At 40.5% G+C, this 22,077-nt stretch overlaps 1 protein-coding gene across 2 annotated transcripts in view; it reads left to right on the plus strand.

Moving 5' to 3' along the window:
* SUCLG2 (succinate-CoA ligase GDP-forming subunit beta) overlaps positions 1–22,077 on the plus strand; it is a 331,995-nt gene that overhangs the window by 176,334 nt on the left and 133,584 nt on the right. For both annotated transcript variants that reach the window (XM_066350978.1, XM_066350979.1), the window contains exons 5-7: positions 1,132–1,284; positions 3,186–3,275; positions 14,275–14,371. In XM_066350978.1, the coding sequence (XP_066207075.1) occupies positions 1,132–1,284; positions 3,186–3,275; positions 14,275–14,371 (340 nt within the window). The remainder of the gene's footprint in view (positions 1–1,131; positions 1,285–3,185; positions 3,276–14,274; positions 14,372–22,077) is intronic.

Genomic DNA, 22,077 nt, shown 5'->3' on the forward strand with positions numbered 1-22,077 from the left:
CAATTTTACTTTTAGGTACCTTATCTACAGGAATATTCAAACAAATGAGGAAATATATATGTACAAAAATATTCACTGAAGCAGCATTTTAGAAAAATTGAAGGCCATAGAAATGTCTGTCTGTAGGCACATGGTTAAATAAATATTGACATTTAAGTACCATATAGTTACAATGAAGAAAGAGGACCTCGGAAAGATTGTGGTATTAAGATTAAAAGCAAAAAGAAAGAAAGGCATTTGAACACAAATAGTACACTTGCGTATACAGGGTCATTTCCTTGCTATGATGCTGCAGGTGCATGGAAAAAAGAGGAAAAAGGTAGCGGTGGGTTTTCCTGCTCAGGCTGCTGCATAGAGTGGTTAAGGTTGAGCAGAGCCACAGACTCCTGGCTCAGGTAGTGAGTGGGGAGCGTGTCCTCCTGTCACTCCTGCCTCCTGCCCAGTCATAATCCTGGTATGTGATCACCTCCTCCTAAAGCAAGGGTCAACTTTTCTGATGATCACAAAGGTTCCATGTGGTCTCATGACCATGCTGACTGCTGGGGTCCAGAAGGCATATGTAGGGCGGCTGCTTTCACTGTCCCTTTTTTATACTCCTTGTGTCATTTGCATTAATTTTGAACATGCAGAATTATGTTTGTCATTTAAAAGAAAATAAAAGTTGAAATACAAATACAGTGAACCAAGAGACAGAAGTACACAAACACGAAACATCAGCCACACTGTTAAAAGAATCCTCCAGCAGCCAGACTTGGTTTTGCACCAGAGCAACTTGAAGAAAATCAGTGTGGTAATATAAGTGTACTGTTAATGTCTCCAATGAAAATAACAGCTGTTTCCCTGGGATTTCTCTTAAGTGTCAGGGTTTCCCAAGGAAAAAAGAAAGATTAAAGTGGGAAGATTCCTTGAGGCCAGCCAATACCTGTCACTTGAACATGTTAACAGGATCAATTAAGGTGAAAATGGGCCTGGTGCACCCTGGGAGCAGTGTGTGCCGATCTCTGGGAGCCAGTAAACTGGGTTTCGAGAGCCGGAAAATGAAGCCCAGTGATTTGTGTAGCAGGTTTGTATATTTCCAAGTGAACATCAGTTTAATGCTGAATTCATTTGACTTTCCTACTAATGTGATAGGTGATGGTTGCTGAAGCCTTGGACATTTCTCGGGAAACCTACTTTGCGATTCTGATGGACCGGTCCTGCAATGGTCCCGTACTGGTGGGCAGCCCCCAGGGGGGCGTTGACATTGAAGAGGTGGCAGCTTCAAATCCAGAACTTATTTTTAAGGTATGTTTAGCTTTCTGGCTATTCTGTGTTCATTGTAGAAGCTGTTAAATACATAATGTAGATAGAGGCTGAGGCTGGTAGCGATATATTTAATATATTTTTCTGGGAGTTAAGGCATGAAGATGTCAAGTCCTTTTTCTTACAGATCATCAGTTTAAAGTTGGGTAAACTGGAGGTGTCACTATTCAACGTCTTTTTCTTGGCTTTTTCCCCACCTTCCCTTCCTTCTTTCCTCCCTCCTGCCTTTTCTTCCTCCTTGTTCCTTTCCATCCAACCTGCTCCAAGAATTAACCGATAGAAGCGGATTATGATATTTCCACTTCTTCTTGTTAACATTACCCATTTAACAGTATGGATGATCTAGAAAATCTCCAAGGAGATCCGATGGGACCTAGAGATTGTCTCAATGTCTTTCAACGCTATTGATATAAAATAGAACCTTTCTAAGGTCCAGATTCTTTCTTTCTTTCAATCCTTTCAATCTTTCTCCTTTTATTGCTATTAAGATTAGTTTCTAGCCAAAGATATCTGAGGTCAATTGCTAACTGGGCAGCACATTTTCCAGCGTCTCTAAGCTTTAGTTTTGAATCAGTAAAATGAAAATGGGGGTAATTGCCACCCCATAGAATTGTAAAGATTGAATGAAGTGATATGTATAAATTGCTTCCCAACAACCTCAGCTACAGTAAAATAACATAAGGCCTTCTGAAGTGAAATTCCAGTTTTTCTGGGTTTTTAGCATCAAAAGAATACATTAAAATTTTCTAGCAGAAATAGTCATTATTTTATTTAGAAAGTGATTTTGTTTTCCTTTAGTGAAAAATTTATTTATTGAACCTCTTTGCATAAAGCACGATATTTTGGTGATTGATTTTAGAATATTTTTTAGCAGTGTTACATATTTAAGTTAACTGCCTTGGAAGTCAAATTGAGACTTACAGGCTGGTTTATTAATGCAGGTTTCCCCACTATTCAAAAGTCAAGCTTTCCTTGGAAACCTTTTGTAAACCAAAATGACAAAGTGAAGAAGCATTTACCTGAGGATGCCTCTTGCTAAGGGATGCACAGAATAAACCGAGTGGAGCACTGATGCTCAGGAACTCACCTCACAGCTGTGGGGGCTGGACTCGGAGTGGTTCCGAGGGAGGGGCTGGCGGGCAGCTCTCGCTGTGTGGTGTTGCCTCTGTATGGACTGTGGCGAAACAAATGCTGACCACTATTTTCACTTTTTGCTGTGTTTTGTAAAAGCAATAATCCTCTTCAGATTTCTTTTAGTTAAGAAAAATAGGCAAAAGCAAAGTAGCAGAGTGAACTTTTGAAAAGAGAGGCATATTGGTAACAGCCATTTTCAAAATTAGCATGATTTAAAACAAGCCGTTCCATTTGTGAAGAATAGTACATGAAATAATGTATGTTCGTGAATACTGCTCAGTATCTGGAGAGAGTGGCACTTTGTAGAGTGAAGGTGTTCACATTTATCATCATCAATGCAATGTTTAAATCATAAGCTAATATGTAACCTGTGTGACAAGCTCCAAACTTAACAGCAATAGTAAGCCAGAAAACCTTACTTTGGAAGGCTTCCAAAAGATGTCATAAAAATTAACTGACTATTCGTCAGTGCCATCTGTAGAGTAATTAAAATTGAAAACTGGCATCCGATTGTCTTGTCATCACGCCACCCTGAAGAATTATATAGTGTTTGGAAAGGCTGTTTTATAGATGATCTGTTAATTAAAACTTGCCCGACAAGCCGCTGCGGTAGCCCCACTCAGAGATCTCTGGAAAGGTGCCACCCTCTAGTTACTCATTTGCAAATAAATACAAAGCATTTTCTTTTGAGGTTGCGTCTTCTCGCTTGACTGTCTGAATTTTGTTTATATGATTAACTTTTTAACCAGGAGCAAATAGACATTATTGAAGGGATAAAGGACAGCCAAGCTCAGCGGATGGCAGAAAACCTGGGATTCCTTGGGCCTTTGAAAAACCAGGTACTTATGCTGTTAGAGGCCAGTGTGTCTGACTTGTTTCAGAAAACATTTGAGAACTTGCTGAATTGTCTCTAATGTTTGCGATTACCTGGAAACAAGATAATTTATTGTCTTATAAGTATTTTCTTCCAGTTGTTTATGATGAAGAAAATATTTCTTTGGTGTGCCAAAAGCAGATGTTTACAATGTGTGTGTGTAATATATGTTTATATGCCTTAGTGTGTGTGTGTCTCCTGCAGACAAATACACTTTGTTATGTATGTTGGTCTCTTTATCTTTCTCATAGCTTGTAGCTCCAGCCCATAAATTATGAAAGCCAGCATAGTGGTTAGAGGCACAGGCTATAGAGTCAAGCAGACCTATACTGCTACCCAGCATGTGTGTGGTTCTGCCCATCTGAATGTCAGTTTCATCACTTGTCTAATGGGAATGATGAAGTCCTAACTGAGAGGGTTATTGTGAGGACTGAGCATGATGTGTGAAAGCGCTAATTCAGAACTCCACAGAAGTCAGTTGTTATTAATAGTACACATTACTTACTGTTATTCTTTTGTTGCAAATGGCCATTTGATATGAGTATTAATGGAAAGAAGGTGATATTTCATTGAAAACAGCTTAAAACATGCCAGTTTAGTAATTATATAGCTTGGCTTCAAAGACAGAAACATTTGCCTCTGAGTTACTAACAGAGAGTCTGTCTTGAACATCACAGTCCTTCACTGCCCTTGGCCCAGTCCATGGAGCCAAACTGAATGTGTTCATAGCCAGCTTCCTTGTGCTGCAGCTAAGTCAGATGAACGTAGTGGCTATTTTTTCCTTTTTTATTACTAAGATGCTGTGTGGATGTGTGTGTGTTTTTCCCTCAGGGCTTCAGGATGATTACAGAACATTTTCTTTCATTTAATTGGGTAGTAGTCCTCTAATAAAAGAGTAGATATTAAACTTATTTTTGTTACTTTTTCTTTTGATTGATTCTATTTCTGGAAGTTTAAGAATGACAGTAAAGCAAATCATAGAAGAGTACATACAGCATTAGAATATGATTTTAAGTATGTATGTGTTCCAAAAATTTATATGGAACCACAGAAGACCCCAAATAGCCATAGCAATCTCGATAAAGAAGAGCAAAGGTAGAGTAATTACACTATCTGATATCAAACTATATTACAAGGCTATAGTAATCAAAACAGCATGGTACTGGCATAAAAACAGACACATAGATTAATGGAACAGAATAGAGAGCCCAGAAATAAACTCATGCCTTTATGGCTAATTAATGTTTGACAAAGGAGGCAACAACATACAACAGGGTAAGATCGTCTATTCAAACAATGGTGTTGGGAAAATGGGACAGATACGTGCAAAAAAAAAAGTGAAAGTAGACTACAGTCTTACATCATACACATGAACAAATTCAAAATAGATTAAAGACTTAAATGCTATACTTGAAACTAAAAATCTTAGAAGAAAACATAGCAATAAAATCATGGACATTTCTCTTAGCAGTATGTTTTTTGATATGTCTCCTCAGGCAAGGGAAATAAAAGAAAAAAAATAAGCAAACAGGACTGCATCAAACTAAAAAAATTTTTCACAGCAAGGGAAACCCATCAACAAAATGAAAAGACAGCCCACTGAATGGGAGAACATATTCACTACTCATACATCTGAAGATAAGTTAATATCCAAAATTTATAAAGAACTTATATAAGTCAACACTCCCCCAAAACAAACAGTTAAAAGTGGACTAAAGGCCTGAATAGATACTTCATCAAAGAGGACATACAGATGGCCAATAGACATATGAAAAAATGCAGAGTCTCTAATCATTAGAGAAATGCAAATTAAGACCGCAGTGTTATATCACCTCACACCTGTCAGAATGGCTAACATCAATAAATCAACAAACAACAAGTATAATCAAGTGTGTGGAGAAAAGGGAACCCTCCTGCACTGCTGGTGGGAATGCAGACTGGTGCAGCCACTGTGGAAAACAGTATGGAGTTTCCTCAAAAAATTAAAAATGGAACTGCCTTTTGACCCAGCAGTTCCACTTCTGGGGATGTATCTGAAGTAATGTGAAATACTGATTGAAAAGAAGATATGCACTCCTATGTTTGTTGCAGCATTACTTATTATAGCCAAGATTTGAAAGTAGCCCAAGTGTCCATCAGTAGATGAATGAATAAAAAAGCACAATGGAATACTACATGGCCATAAAAAAGAAGGAAATCTTATCCTTTGTGACAGTATGGATAGTTGAAGGTATTAAGCCAAAAACAAACAAACAAACAAGAAAATGCTCATAGATACAGGCAACAGATGGTGATGAGCAGAGGAAAGGGGAATAGGGCGGGAGAGGAGGGTCAAAGGAGGAAAATGTTTGACTTTGGGTGGTGAGCACACAGTGCAGTATACAGACAGTGTATTATAGAATTGTGCACCTGAAGCCTAAGTCATTTTATTAACCAATGTCACTCCAGTAAATTCAATAATTTAAAAAAAATAGAGAGAGCACTTATTTGAAATGGGAGGAACTGTTCCCTTGGAAAGCTACAGATTTAGGTCAATGGAGATATATGTTCATCTGGTACTAAACCTCGAAAGAGTCAGGATTCAGTGAACAACAATTCGAATAATTGTTGTTTCCTAGACTGGCAAAGAGATGCCAGGGTGGTGATCTGTTGAAAGAAAGACGCAGGATGATGCCTTATGGCTGGGTCAAGGCTACAGTGCTTGGTTTTTTCTCTTGAGAATGAGGCCAGAGTTCTATTATTGATCGACTAAGAGGCTCCTTGTGTAGAGCGGTGGTCCCTGGGAGCCACTTTCACAGCCACCGTGTCCCAGCCCCCCTGTCCTACAGTGTACTGCATGGGTGCTCAGCATCCCTACTTATATTCCCCAAGTCCCTCTGCAAGTCTGTGATGCTCTCAGTCATTTGCCATCACCTTCGCTGGGTCCTAATGTCCACCACAGCAGGGACGTTTTCAATCTTCTGTACTGCTGTGTTGCCCGGAACGTGCTTTGCAGATATATGAAGTGCCCAAGAGACAGCATGAATGAGTTACTAGCACATTTAGGATGTCTACTTAGAAGAGATTCCTCAGGAGGTAGCGGCAGGTAAGGAGCAGGAGAATAAATCTGAAGCCGGCCAACCTGCCAACTACATAGTTCGAAAGCAGAGATCTAGAAAAGAAAGTAATCGTATTACGTACATCATAAGACACCTCCTCCCCCCAAAAAAAACTATGAGAGAAAATTAAGAGTTCTTTATAGCTACTAAATGTTTTCCTTGCCCAAACACTCCAGGTTTTAGTGAATTACCTATGGAAGGAAGATGAGCATGCAAATTCTCAGGGGTAGCTAATGTCATTATATATTTTTAAATTCTTTTTTAGATTTTATTTATTGATTTTTAGAGAGAGAGAGGAGAGAAGTGGAAAGTATCAACTTATAGTAGGTAGTTGCTTCCCATAGGTGCCTTGACCGGGCAAGCCCAGGGTTTCAAACTGGTGACCTCAGCGTTCCAGGTTGACGCTTTCGCCACTGTGCCACCACAGGTCAGGCAGTCATTATATTTTTTAATTAATCTTTTTTCTTCTTTCATTGCTGACTACATGAAAGGCTTATATCTTCATTTGCTCAGTAAAGTTGGAGGGAAGACTGAGTGGATGCAGCTCCCTGTGCTGGGCCCCAGGCATAAACAGCCATCGCTTGGGGCTCAGTGGGCAGTAGCGGTCACCCTCCTGGCAGTGCCTACAGGAAGAAGGAGTGTAAAGGGGAGCAGGGTGACCTCAGCGGTGGAGGACTTGTTCATTGCAGGACACCGGCTCTCTTTGTACAGGAGAATGTGGAGTGTGTGGCAGAGAAGCACTGGGAAATTATAGATATGGGGATCTCTGCTTTGCAAGGCTTCTTCAAGCTACAGCAAGTGGTGAGTGTTCCAGAAAGCCAGAAGAGGCCCTGGCCGGTTGGCTCAGTGGTAGAGCGTCGGCCTGGCGTGTGGAAGTCCGGGTTTGATTCCCGGCCAGGGCACACAGGAGAAGCGCCCATCTGCTTCTCCACCCCTCCCCCTCTCCTTCCTCTCTGTCTCTCTCTTCCCCTCCCGCAGCCGAGGCTCCATTGGAGCAAAAGATGGCCCGGGCGCTGGGGATGGCTCCTTGGCCTCTGCCCCAGGTGCTGGAGTGGCTCTGGTTGCAACAGAGCGACGCCCCAGATGGGCAGAGCATCGCCCCCTGGTGGGTGTGTCGGGCGCATGCGGGAGTCTGTCTGACTGCCTCCCGTTTCCAGCTTCAGAAAAATACCAAAAAAAAAAAAAAAAGAAAGAAAAAAAGAAAGCCAGAAGAGAAGGCACCTGAGAAAGGAAAGCATTGTAAATGGTGATTAAAATTATCGATTACTGATCCTTTGATAAAGACATGGTATCTTAAAGACCTTATCGATTCAATATGACTTTGAAAGTGTCCCAGTAGAGCCCAAGCTGTACTTTGATCAGGCGTCCCTGATTCGACTTCTTGGTGCAGTGAGACACCCCTGCTGCTATATCAGCAGCGCTGACAGCTTCTTCAAGATTACTCTTAAGGCGGCTATGAGGATGCTACTGATCAGTGCCAACTCTAACTGCCACCCCACCGGAGGAAAGACACGACTGACCGACACACAAGTTAGTTGCAAGAATCACACAGGCAGTTTATTACTCACAAATCCTTTTGGCGTGCCTGGGTAGAGCTTAAGGGGGGCCTGTCGACATGCTCCTCTCTGCTGGCTTTCGTCAGAGCTCAGAGCGGCATGGAGTCAGTCCATGTTCATATTGGAGTCTGGGTGACTACCACTGCAGCAGGGGGGGCCCTTAGCTTTAGTACCTTTTCTGGCCAACACCTAACAGGTGTCAATCTACAGTAGGGGTCGGGAACCTTTTTGGCAGAGAGAGCCGTGAACACCACATATTTTAAAATGTAATTCCGTGAGAGCCATACAACGACCCATGTACGTTATACATTATCCAATAAAAATTTGGTGTTGTCCCGGAGGACAGCTGTGATTGGCTCCAGCCACCCACAACCATGAACAGGAGCAGTATCGGAAATGAATGGATTGTAGTACATGAGAATGTTTTATATTTTTAACATTATTTTTTTTATTAAAGATTTGTCTGCGAGCCAGATGCAGCCAACAAAAGAGCCACATCTGGCTCACGAGCCATAGGTTCCCGACCCCTGATCTACAGGATTATCACCTCAAACCACCTTTTTGGGAGTTCCTTGAAGGAAGCCCTTTTTATGTTAATCTACTGAAATGTCACATCAAGCCACTTTTAAGATATTCTTAGGGAAGCTCCTTGTTTATTTTAATTTACAGAGTTATGACATCAAGCCACTTCTTATCTATGTATAACTTCACACACACACTAACTAGGCCTTGCTCGAAATTCTGAGTCTGTTTATCACATCTGCACCCACTATATTAACTCCTATCCAGATGGCATAACTTTAATTTCCTTAATTAATTTTAATATATCTTAATTACTTTGATATCTTCCATATTTTTTTATATTTCTATATATTTAATTACTATAACATTATATTACTGCAACAGAAAGTTACTTAATTTTCATCTAGGGTGTGGGTTACGCATTTGGAGGAGATAACCTCACTAATCAGTAAATATATAAAGTGGTTATCTTGTAAATTTAATTACATCTTTCCTGTGACTCATACCTGTTGTCTCTAAAATGTGATGTAAGTTTTAATAAAAAGTAAATGTCACCCCATATAAAAACTACTAAGTATGTGTTCCTGATGAAAATTCATTTCAGCAAGAATTAGTTGAAAAGACTAAAGCCATGGGAAAGCTAAATATGACTAAAAATTCACAAGTTTCTCAAGTATGTCTTAGTTAATTCTGAAAATTATCTAAGTGTACTATTAATTTCTGAAAGAAAATATTGGCATCATGAACTGTCAGCATGTGCTCCTGGGGTTAAGCTGATGGAATGATGTGGTGGGACAAGTTTAAAGCCACCCAGCAGTACCTCGGAGTGCTTCCGACCTCTGGCTAGCTTTAGAACCATATGTGAATGTTGATGGTACTAGTTTCTGGAATGCAAGAAAAAATATTTAAAAATTTTAACTTGTTAAAACATTTTTGAAGATACTTGTAAATTGTCATGGTTCCAAGCACATGACCACATTATAACTTTGTCACAACCTTGTTAAGGTTATTGGCATTATTATGAACTGAGGAAGTAGGTTGTAGTCACAAAGTGGCTGATTGTAAGTTACCCAGCAGAATATTTTCTTTGACTAGTATTTAATTTCTTTTTCAAATATGAACACATTTAGAAAGCAGGGTTGCTAACCTCAACTTGTCACAGGCTCTTCTATTTCTTATTTTACACCTGGTAAGACTGACACTTCACCTGCCTGACCCTCGTAGTCAGTATACCACCTCTGGAGTAAGTCACGTTCTGTTTCTAAGGCAGGCTCACTTCCTTGTAGATCTTACAACAAGATTTCCTCATACTTCAGCTCTGCTCAAAACATGTTTATAGTGTGTCTTAGCAAGCAAGAGAGAGAGGGACAGTCTGGGACAGACAGAGAGGAAGGGAGAGAGATGAGAAGCATCAATTCATAGTTGCAGCACCTTAGTTCTTCATTGATTGCTTCTCATGTGTGCCTTGACCAGGGTGCTCCAGCTGAGCCAGTGACCCCTTGCTCAATCCAGTGACATTGGGCTCAAACCAACGAACTTAGGCTCCAAGCCAGTGACCTTTGGGCTCAAGCCAGCAACCATGCGGTCATGTATATGATCTCACACTCCAGCTGGTGACCCTGTGCTCAAGCCAGCGACTCCATGCTCAAGTTGGTGAGCCCTCACTCACCCCTGATGAGCCTGCACTCAAGCCAACAACCTTAGGGTTTCGAACCTGGGTCCTCAGTGTCCCAGGTCGATGTTCTACCCGCTGTGCCACGACCTGGTCAGGTTATAGTTTATCTTTGTACAAGAATAAACTATTATAATAGCAAATGCCTCCCCAACACACAAATACTATGTTAATGTATGATATAACTACCATGCAATAATTAACAGAAAATTCAGGCTTCATTCTAAGTTAGATTGATGTAGGCTTAAGAAGTTTTGAAGCAACCCAGGTGACCATTGTCAAATGTATAAACAGAATGTGGAGTATACATGAAACGGAAGGTTGTTTATCCTTATAAAGAGGAGATTCTGACATGTATTGACTGAGGCTAAGCCTTGAGGGCATTGTGCCAAGTGAAATTAGCCAATCATGAAAAGACAAATAGATATGATTTCATTTACCTGTGTTATCTGAGAGTCAGATTCATAATGATAGAAAGTAGACTGGTGGCTGTCAGGCACTGAGAGAGGAAGAATGGGGAGTTATTACTCAAGGGTATAGAGTTTCAGTTTTGCTTGCTGAAAAGGTTCTGCAGCTTGGGTGCACAAAAATGTCAATATTCTTGGCACTGCTGGACTGTATACTTAGAGTGATTGAAATCGTGAATTTTAAAATATGTATATTAAAAGAAAAAATTTTTAAGTAACTGGGATAAGATCATATATTTAGGCACCCAGAAGTTATTTCTATTCTGTAGTTTCTCATTAGTCATTACTTGAAGCAATATTTTTTTTTTTTAATTTTTCTGAAGCTGGAAACGGGGAGGCAGTCAGACAGACTCCCGCATGCGCCCGACCGGGATCCACCCGGCACGCCCACCAGGGGGCGATGCTCTGCCCATCCGGGGCGACCAGAGCCACTCTAGCACCTGGGGCAGAGGCCAAGGAGCCATCCCCAGCGCCTGGGCCATCTTTTGCTCCAGTGGAGCCTTGGCTGCGGGAGGGGAAGAAAGAGACAGAGAGGAAGGAGAGGAGGAGGGGTGAAGAAGCAGATGGGCGCCTCTTCTGTGCGCCCTGGCCGGGAATCAAACCCGGGACTTCCACACGCCAGGCCGACGCTCTACCACTGAGCCAACCGGCCAGGGCCTGAAGCAATATTTTTTGAATGTTGCCCCTGTATAGAGGCTGTGTGAGTAGTGGGTGCAGTAATATCCAGAGTAAACAGCGTGTGTCTCTTGTGAAGCTCGCTTTGCAAGCATATTGGTGACTTAGAAAGCCCTTACAAGTATAATCAGTGTGTTACTGATCAGCTTTACACTGTAACTCAAAATCTGTTTGGATTAAAAGGAAATTAGGCATTAAATAAAGCAAAATTTAAAGAGTATTAACACTTGAAGTGGGACCAAATTTTTTAAAGTCTGACACAAAGTCAGAAGCTATAAAAGAGAAGAGTGACATTATTATTATCAAATTTCCATGTGGCAGAAGTAACAAAAACATGGGCAAAAGATTAGAGGAGAAAAGTATTTGCAATTAATATGACACAATGAGCCTGACCAGGTGGTAGCCCAGTGGTTAGAGTGTCAGACTGGAATGCAATGGACCCAGGTTCAAAACCGTGAGGTCACCAGCTTGAGCACGGGGTCGCTGACTTGAGCAGGGGTCACTTGCTCTGCTGTAGCTATAGCGCTCCCCCCCCCCCCCCAGTGAAAGCACATATGAGAAAGCAATCAATGAACAACTAAGCTGCAACAAAGGATTGATGCTTCTCATCTCTCTCCCTTCCTGTCTGTCTGTCCTTCTCCCTGACTCTGTCTCTGTCACACACACAAAAAATGACATAATGACTTAATTTCCTTTCTATAAAAATATCTCATAAATTAATAAATAGAAGACTAAAATCTCAACAGAAAAATGGGCAGAATTCACAGAAAATAAAATAAAACTGTGTCTTAAGCTCATAGAATCAGTCTGAGATTCATTTCTTCATAAGAGTAATTTAAAATTAAAACTACATATGAAATATGCGTTTTCACCTGGCACACTGGCAAAGACCCAGATAGCTGATGGTTGTGATCAAAGCAACACTCTGTATGGACCTGGTTTGCAGGAGAGGGAATTAATGGAAGCTAATTACTAAGAACAATTTATCATATTTTATTATCAAAATGCCCACATCCCTGTTATTCCACTCCTGAGAAGTTATCCTGGGTTTGATCACCTGTATGGGGTACATACATAGGCAAGGCAGTATTTGAAGGAATGACAAACTATTGGGAACTAAGTTACCATTATTAAAGATATGGGTTACATGAGTTATATGATCCATCCATACAATAAGATCTTATACAGCCATTTAAAAGAATATCACTCTATTTGTGTTGCTGATGAAGGCTCTTTAAAATCTACTAAGTAAAGAAAGAAGGTGTAGAACCAAATTTGTTTTTAGTAAAGCTGAGTGAAGAATAGGCGTGCTTGCATGTGCATGGGACATCTCAGGGTAGCATTTGCTGATAAGGTGGCTGCTGCAGGAGCTGAGGTGGGAGCAGCGTAGCCAGGGGGTCCTTGCAAGGCTCAGGGGGACACCCTGGTGTGTCTTGGGAATTTTGTGTCACGTCCATGTATCTTGCCCCCCCAAGTTAATATCAAGTAATATTCTGTCTTACTCATTATGCATGATTTCTTTATGTCTATGGGTTTCAAATTAGTATTTAAGAAAGTTTACAAATATGCATTAAATAAGGTAACATGAATTACATCTTCAGTTCTTCAGTCAATACTGGACTACATACATTCTCAGTACTTACCCCAGTGGGACTCTATTCTGAGGAATTAGTTACACAGGTACATAGATTTATAAGAGCTGAGACATTTCAGAGGGAACAGAGAGGTAATGCAGAGCTAAGCAGCAGGCAGTCGTTGCTCCCTGTATGCTCCGGGAGCACAGTGAGGTGTGCTGGCATTCCAGGACACAGAAGCCAGAGCCCTGGTGAACCTCTCTGGGGGATCTGAAGTCAGAGCAGGAAATGCTACCAGAGGCAGAAAAAGAGGGAAAAACACCCTGCCTTTGCCTCCCCAACCCAGCCCAACCTCCTGGCTCCCACTGCTGCTTCTCATTGGCTGAGTTCAGCCAAAGAGTCTTGGAAACTTAACTTACAAGAGTCAGCTCCCCTGATATACAGAGTAGAGATGGGAAAGTGCTGGATATGTTTCTGAGGACAAACTAAGAAGAACTGGAGCAATAAGCAAACAATGCAGCAAAGGGAGAGAGAGCCAGGGCTAGGAAATAAAATGTAGCCAAGAGTGAGACTGGCAGACAGCATCCAGAGTGACTGCATTCTTTACATGTGTAATTGCGGGCTGTGTACACACACTGTAGGGATGAGCTTTCAGGGTGGTGTCATGCCATATTTATGACGTCTCCCATGAGCCCCAGTTCACACAAGGCCAGTGTCCTGGGACAGAGGCAGTTCATAAATCTCAGTTGAAAAGAATGAATGAGTCATTGAACTTCGAGTGAGAAAAACAAAGTTAGGGCAGTTAACATCGGGAAAGCTTTGTATATTCTCGCTCTCTGTGACTTATGCTTTTGGGGCAAACTGTTTTCAGCTTGAACTGTGCTGTTCATTAACTACTGTTTAGGACATTTAGCTTCCTTTTTTTTGCAACAATTTACATTAAACACTCGTAATTGTTGTTTCACAGATTATAGGTTTGGATTGATTAATAACTTTTATTCAAGCATAATTAGAAAACCTAGTCATTATAAACTCTCAAAATCATGTTTACCTTTTACTTAAATGAAGCTTTTTCAGTTAATGATTGTAGTTCATATGGTGGCATAGCATGGCTAATAGGGACATGATGATTTACAGGAAAATTAGCAGTATTTTTAGGCTGTACTGAAAATATTTTATTTTCTTGGTAATAGACTTTTCTGGTGTCTGGAGGAAAGTTGAGCAATTCCTTCTAATAAATAGCAGTGGAAATTAAAATAATGATACTTTTCTGTTTTTACCTTCAGAAGACCTAACTGGAAATAAAGACATAGCATGTTATTTTAAAGTTTCATTAATCCAGCAGAATAAATATTCTTTTGTTGCTTTGGTGTAATTTCATTTCACTTGATCACATTTAGGCTGCAGATCAAATTAAGAAGCTGTATAATCTCTTCTTGAAAATTGATGCTACTCAGGTGGAAGTGAACCCCTTTGGTGAAACTCCAGAAGGACAAGGTAAAAAAATAAATAAAACAAATGAATATAATTATTTATGCAAATTATAAATTAAATTGTACAAAAGACTGTAGCTGCAGTTTTACATTAATTTCTTTCAGTAATTGAATTTCTGCCATAGTTTCAAATGCTCCCATGAGGCAGTTGAACATTTCAGCCCTTGGATTTGTTCAAAACAAGCCTCAGAGGAAGTTGCTGCTTGTTTTATTCAGTGACATATATCCTCCAGCACCTTTATTGAGGCCCAGCACTATGGTCAAGGTTTGGGTTGGAAACTAGAACCCTGCACTTGGCTGTAATGAATGTACCTGCTTTTATGACCTGCTTGAAGCTTTTTCGTTTACCTAAATCTGTAAGAGTTCACTTTGTACTCCCTGCTGGATCTACATCATCATGATAAGCACCCCTCACCCCCCCTGCCCTACCATCCAACTTTTCACCTTGATTATGAGCTTCCACTTCAGGTAGGAGAGGAAGCATTTTTGTGGGGAAGGCTTTTGTTATCCATCACTTATTGTAGAGTAGAAATCACTGTTTTATATCTCAGCACTGCCACCATTGCCCTTTGTCCTGCGTACAGAAAGTGTTCAACAAGTTCTTATTAATTCAGTCGCCAAAGCTCATGTATGTGCATGTGATTGGGCAGAGGGATGGGATAGCAGGTGGATAAGACAGTGACACCAGAAAGTAAGTTTCGTGAGCCTTGTCTTTTTTCTTAGTACATTTCACCACCACTGTCGTGCATGCTGCCTAGAATGTTGTGGGCATTCAGTAAGTAGGGATGTGCCCTTAGATTGGTAACTAAGGTGATCTGTTCTGTGCAAATACAACCAAGTTGTAGACTAGGTTGAATGGTGTGTGTGTGTGTGTTTTCATGCTTTAATTTAGAGCTGTCTGCTGCTGGTATAACTGAACAAAAGAACAAAGGAAACAAAATGCAGTACCCCTCTCCTGTGTGCCCTTCCCCCACCCCCCTTCCCAATCCCCTGAATTCCGTCAAGGGGATGGATAGAAACGTGCATGGAAAGTCTTTTGCACTGTGCCCCTAGGTCAGAGAGGGAGCATGAGGTCACTGAATAGAGACCCCACATAAGGTCTTTGCCCCAGAACCTTGTCATTTGCCTGCTCCTCCCCAAGGCACTATCAGATGCCCCTTGGGGAGTGGTGATTGGGAAAGGTATTCACTGTTTCTCAGAGGGGCCCAGGTCCAGACTTGGGCTCTTCCATGCTAACCGCAGACCTAGGCTAAGCATTATGGATTTCTTTGTTCTGTTTTGTTTTCAACCAAAAGGGTGGTGATCAAAATGAGGTCACTGGTATTAGTGTCAGCATTCAGTGTCAGACACAGAACAGGCCAGTTCTTGGTGTTTATGGAATGTCTTCTTCTCAGGTAGAGCTGTAATCTAGGATAGGTCAAGATTTACCTTTTCTGTCAATTGACTTCTTCCTTTTTTTTAAAAAAAAATATTTCAAATTGGGAAAGGCAAAGAGCTCCTTTTTGGGAATTCATTGAAAATAATATATTTTATGGTTTACACAAGTGGCCACCTGATAAAAATCTGTGCTATGTCATTTGCAAACTTCTGTGTTCATTAATGTTTTTAAAATTCTGTTTGTGAAGTCATCAGTATGTCATAGAGACAGGAATTGAAGGGGAAAAACCTCATTTCTGAATTATTATGTCAAGCACTATGATAAACTTTTACTTCTATTTTTTATTACTTACAGCAACCCAGCAAAGTAAGGAGTGTTGTCCCCATTTTATAGAGGATTGAAAAATTAATGTGGCTCTCCCACGAGCAGTTATTTACTGTAGCTGGGATTCAAACCCATGTCTCTCTCAGCACACTGTGTATACTAATTTTACTGTGCCAGACTTACAGTGACCTGCATTTTTTTTCTCTTTTCTCTCTTAATCTGTTCATATGCTTTCATCTAACTGATCTAGAAGTAGTCCCCAATTTGGGACTATCAGTGAAAATTCTTGCTGCATTGTGTGGCTGATCATTAAATTCAAGAAATGAGAAAGAACCAAATTCAATATAAGTTCTTAAAGGTCATTTATTGCTTTTCACACTAGTATATACAAACAACCTAGTTATTTTATATTACAAAAATAAAATAAAATTCAGCCATGGAGTGGGATAAAAGTTAGGTTGCAATACTCTTTCATTCAGGTCTTTGGGAAGTTGTCAGTTGCAGACTGCGGTTTGGCAGCAGGGAACAGGAATATGAGAAACTTTTCCTACAGGGTATTTGTGAAACCTTGTGAAATTGGAGATTCCTTTTTAATTGTTAAGAGAAAGAAAAATCCTTGAGCTTTTTTGCAGGACTCATCATAAAATATATTCTGTGTATACAGTCTTATGTGATATTTTTTATAGCAAAATTGCCGTTAGCTATTAATTTGCTCATTGCACCATAGAAGTTCAGCTATTGAATTTAATCACAATTAAATGACTGTGTTGGTTTATAACTCTAATGAACAGTAGTCAAATTAAACTCAATTAGGAAATGGTGATTAATGACCAAATGTACAAATTGATCTCCATCATTGTCACAATCCCCTAAAGCAGTCTTTTATTTAGGAGCTATAAAAAGCAATAATTTATATCTTAGCAATATTGATCATCTTAATATTTAATTTTTTCATTTAGATCAGGAATAGCAGAACATATAACCTTTCACATTAAAACTTTGATTTAATAATTACTCTTCTAATTTAGAAGTTTAAGGAGTGAGGCAACACACTAAACGTATTTACTTTAACTTTATTACAGAGCCTCTTTGTAAGAGAATTTCTTCAGTCTTTCATTACTTGATGAGGAATATTTCTAAACATGCTCGGTCCTGCATTTTCAGATGATGCCGGGTAGAATGAGAGCAATGGCCTTGATAACATACATCTGTGCTGCTGGATCATTCATGGGACATTTTTTATGTCAAGAAAGAACTGTTGTCTAGGAACAGTTTTTTTCAATGTGATTTATAATCTGATTCAAAAGAATATGATTTGGCATTACTGTCTGTAATATAGCCTAGTGGCTATCAGTTGGGATTATAATGGTTATTAGTGACAGAAACCTAATGTTTGTGGAAAAGTCCCCAGTGGAAGAGGTACTTATTTTAGTCATATAACAGAGAAGTCTAGGGAGTAGACTGACTTCAGATGTGAAGGGAATCAGGGATTCTCTGGTGCTCCAGGAGTGCTTGCCTCTGACCTCTGCGCTGTCCACCAGGCTGCTGCAGGGCAGCGAGGATGGTGCTCCAGGAGTGCTTGCCTCTGACCTCTGCGCTGTCCACCAGGCTGCTGCAGGGCAGCGAGGATGGCGCTCCAGGAGTGCTTGCCTCTTACCACTGCGCTGTCCACCAGGCTGCTGCAGGGCAGCGAGGGTGGCGCTCCAGGAGTGCTTGCCTCTTACCACTGCGCTGTCCACCAGGCTGCTGCAGGGCAGCGAGGATAGCGCTCCAGGAGTGCTTGCCTCTTACCACTGCGCTGTCCACCAGGCTGCTGCAGGGCAGCGAGGATGGCGCTCCAGGAGTGCTTGCCTCTTACCACTGCGCTGTCCACCAGGCTGCTGCAGGTCAGCGAGGATAGCGCTCCAGGAGTGCTTGCCTCTTACCTCTGCGCTGTCCACCAGGCTGCTGCAGGGCAGCGAGGATGGCGCTCCAGGAGTGCTTGCCTCTTACCACTGCGCTGTCCACCAGGCTGCTGCAGGGCAGCGAGGATGGCGCTCCAGGAGTGCTTGCCTCTTACCACTGCGCTGTCCACCAGGCTGCTGCAGGGCAGCGAGGATGGTGCTCCAGGAGTGCTTGCCTCTGACCTCTGCGCTGTCCACCAGGCTGCTGCAGGGCAGCGAGGATGGTGCTCCAGGAGTGCTTGCCTCTGACCTCTGCGCTGTCCACCAGGCTGCTGCAGGGCAGCGAGGATGGCGCTCCAGGAGTGCTTGCCTCTGACCTCTGCGCTGTCCACCAGGCTGCTGCAGGGCAGCGAGGATGGCGCTCCAGGAGTGCTTGCCTCTTACCACTGCGCTGTCCACCAGGCTGCTGCAGGGCAGCGAGGATGGCTCCATTTTCTGTCACGCCCCTCCAGCAACCATAGCAACCTTTCAGGTGATTCTGATTGGTCTTTCTGGGGTCACATGTATGCCGAAACCGGTCACTGAGCTGGACTCACATGGTGTAGGAGAAAGGCAGTTTCTTGATGGAAAAAGGGACACAGGGTCAAAACATGTCTGCCAGAATGACCTAACTTATTGAAATAAAAGTAAAGTGTTCATTAGTCAAAGAGAACTTAACTGTTTTCCTTGCTTATCCAATTGTAGTGCCAAAGTTAATTCATTAAACTGTGACCAAGTTGAAAGCACGATTTTCTTTATTATTATTTATCTACTTATTCGTTCGTTCATTCATTCATTCATGTAGTTTGTTAGCCACTGGGATTTTATGTCATTTCGTTTCTTCCTACACTCAGCCAGATCTGCTTGCACACTTTTTTTTTTTTTAATGGGGTGACATCAGTAAATCAAGATACATATATTCAAAGATAACATGTCCAGGTTATCTTGTCGTTCAATTATGTTGCATACCCATCACCCAAAGTCAGATTGTCCTCTGTCACCCTCTATCTAGTTCTCTTTGTGCCCCTCCTCCTCCCCCTTCCCTCTCCCTCTCCCCACTCCCCCCGTAACCACCACACCACACTCTTATCAATGTCTCTTGGTCTCACTTTTATGTCCCATCTACATATGGAATAATGCAGTTCCTGGTTTTTTCTGATTTACTTATTTCACTCCTTATAATGTTGTCAAGATCCCACCATTTTGCTATAAATGATCCGATGTTATCATTTCTTATGGCTGAGTAGTATTACATAGTGTACATGTGCCACATCTTCTTTATCCAGTCATCTATTGATGGGCTTTTTGGTTGTTTCCATGTCCTGGCCACTGTGAACAATGCTGCAATGAACATGGGGCTGCATGTGTCTTTACGATTCAATGTTTCTGAGTTTTGGGGGTATATACCCAGTAGAGGGATTGCTGGGTCATAAGGTAGTTCTATTTTCAGTTTTTTGAGGAACCACCATACTTTCTTCCATAATGGTTGTACTACTTTACATTCCCACCAACAGTGGATGAGGGTTTCTTTTTCTCCACAGCCTCTCCAACATTTGCTATTACCTGTCTTGCTAATAATAGCTAATCTAACAGGTGTGAGGTGGTATCTCATTGCAGTTTTGATTTGCATTTCTCTAATAACTAAAGAAGATGAGCATCTTTTCATATATCTGTTGGCCATTTGTATTTCTTCCTGGGAGAAGTGTCTGTTCATATCCTCTTCCCATTTTTTTATTGGATTGTTTGTTTGTTTGTTGTTGAGTTTTATGAGTTCTTTGTATATTTTGGATATTAGGCCCTTATCTGAGCAGGTGTTTAAAAATATCATTTCCAAAAGTTGGCTTTCTGTTTATTTTATCAGTTTCTCTTGCTGAGCAAAAACTTCTTAGTCTGATGTAGTCCCATTCATTAATTTTTGCTTTCACTTCTCTTGCCTATGGAGTCAAATTCATAAAATGATCTTTAAAGCCCAGGTCCATGAGTTTAGTACCTATGTCTTCTTCTATGTACTTTATTGTTTCAGGACTTATGTTTAGATCTTTGATCCATTTTGAGTTAATTTTAGTACAGGGGGACAAACTGTAGTCCAGCTTCATTCTTTTGCATGTGGCTTTGCAGTTTTCCCAGCACCATTTATTGAAGAGGCTTTCTTTTCTCCATTGTGTGTTGTTGGCCCCTTTATCAAAAATTATTTGACTATATATATGTGGTTTTATTTCTGGACTTTCTATTCTGTTCCATTGGTCTGAGTGTCTATTTTTCTGCCAATACCATGCTGTTTTGATTGTCATGGCCCTATAATAGAGTTTGAAGTCAGGTATTGTAATGCCCCCAGCTTCATTCCTTTTCTTTAGGATTGCTTTGGCTATTCGGGGTTTTTTATAGTTCCATATAAATCTGATGATTTTTTGCTCCATTTCTTTAAAAAATGTCATTGGAATTTTGATGGAAATTGCATTAAATTTGTATATTGCTTTGGATAATATGGCCATCTTGATTATATTTATTCTGCCTAACCAAGAACAAGGAATATTCTTCCATCTCATAATATCTTTTTCGATTTCCCTTAACAATGGTTTATAGTTTTCATTGTATAAGTCCTTTACATTCTTTGTTATGTTTATTCCTAGGTATTTTATTTTTTTTGTTGCAATCGTGAAGGGGATTATTCTTTTGAGTTCATTCTCAAATGTTTCATTGTTGGCATATAGAAAGGCTATTGACTTCTGTATGTTAATTTTGTATCCTGCGACCTTACTGTATTGGCTTATTGTTTCTAGTAGTCTTTTTGTGGATTCTTTGGGGTTTTCGATGTATAGGATCATATCATCTGCAAAAAGTGCTACCTTTACTTCTTCTTTTCCGATATGGATGCCTTTTATTTCTTTGTCTTGTCTGATTGCTCTGGCTAGAACCTCTAGTACCACATAAAATAAGAGTGGAGAGAGTGGACAACCCTGTCTTGTTCCTGATTTAAGGGGGAAAGCCTTCAGTTTTGTGCCATTTAGTATGATGTTAGCTGATGGTTTATCATATATGGCCTTTATCATGTTGAGATATTTTCCTTCTATACCCATTTTGTTGAGAGTCTTAAACATAAAATTGTGTTGTATTTTATCAAAAGCCTTTTCTGCATCTATTGATAATATCATGTGGTTCTTGTTCTTTGTTTTGTTGATATGGTGTATTACGTTAACCGTTTTACGTATGTTGAACCATCCTTGAGATTCTGGGATGAATCCCACTTGATCATGATGTATTATTTTTTTAATATGTTGTTGTATTCGATTTGTCAGTATTTTGTTTAGTATTTTAGCATCTGTATTCATTAGAGATATTGGTCTGTAGTTTTCTTTCTTTGTGCCATCCTTGCCTGGTTTTGGTATAAGGGTTATGTTTGCCTCATAAAATGTGTTTGGAAGTATTGCTTCTTCTTCAATTTTTTGGAAGACTTTCTGTAGAATAGGAACCAAGTCTTCTTTGAAGGTTTGATAAAATTCGCTGGTATAGCCGTCTGGGCCTGGACTTTTATTTTTGGGGAGGTTTTTAATGGTTTTTTCTATTTCTTCTCTACTAATAGGTCTGTTTAGGCTTTCTGCTTCTTCTTGACTCAGTCTAGGAAGGTTGTATTGTTCTAGGAATTTGTCCATTTCTTCTAGGTTGTTGAATTTAGTGGCATAAAGTTTTTCATAGTATTCTACAATAATTCTTTGTATATCTACGGTGTCCGTGGTGATTTCTCCTCTTTCATTTTGGATTTTGTTTATATGAGTTCTTTCTCTTTCTTCCTTGGTAAGTCTTGCCAAGGGTTTGTCAATTTTGTTGATCTTTTCAAAGAACCAGCTCCTTGTTCTATTAATTTTTTCTATAGTTTTTCTGTTCTCTATTTCATTTATTTCTGCTCTGATTTTTATTATCTCCTTTCTTCGGCTGGTTTTGGGTTGTCTTTGTTCTTCATTTTCTAGTTCCTTAAGGTGTGAAGTTAAGTGGTTCACTTGGGCTCTCTCTTGTTTGTTCATATAGGCCTGAAGTGATATGAACTTCCCTCTTATCACTGCTTTTGCTGCATCCTATAGATTCTGATAT

This window comes from Saccopteryx leptura, chromosome 10, assembly GCF_036850995.1.
Source record: "Saccopteryx leptura isolate mSacLep1 chromosome 10, mSacLep1_pri_phased_curated, whole genome shotgun sequence".
Classification (NCBI taxonomy): domain Eukaryota; kingdom Metazoa; phylum Chordata; class Mammalia; order Chiroptera; family Emballonuridae; genus Saccopteryx; species Saccopteryx leptura.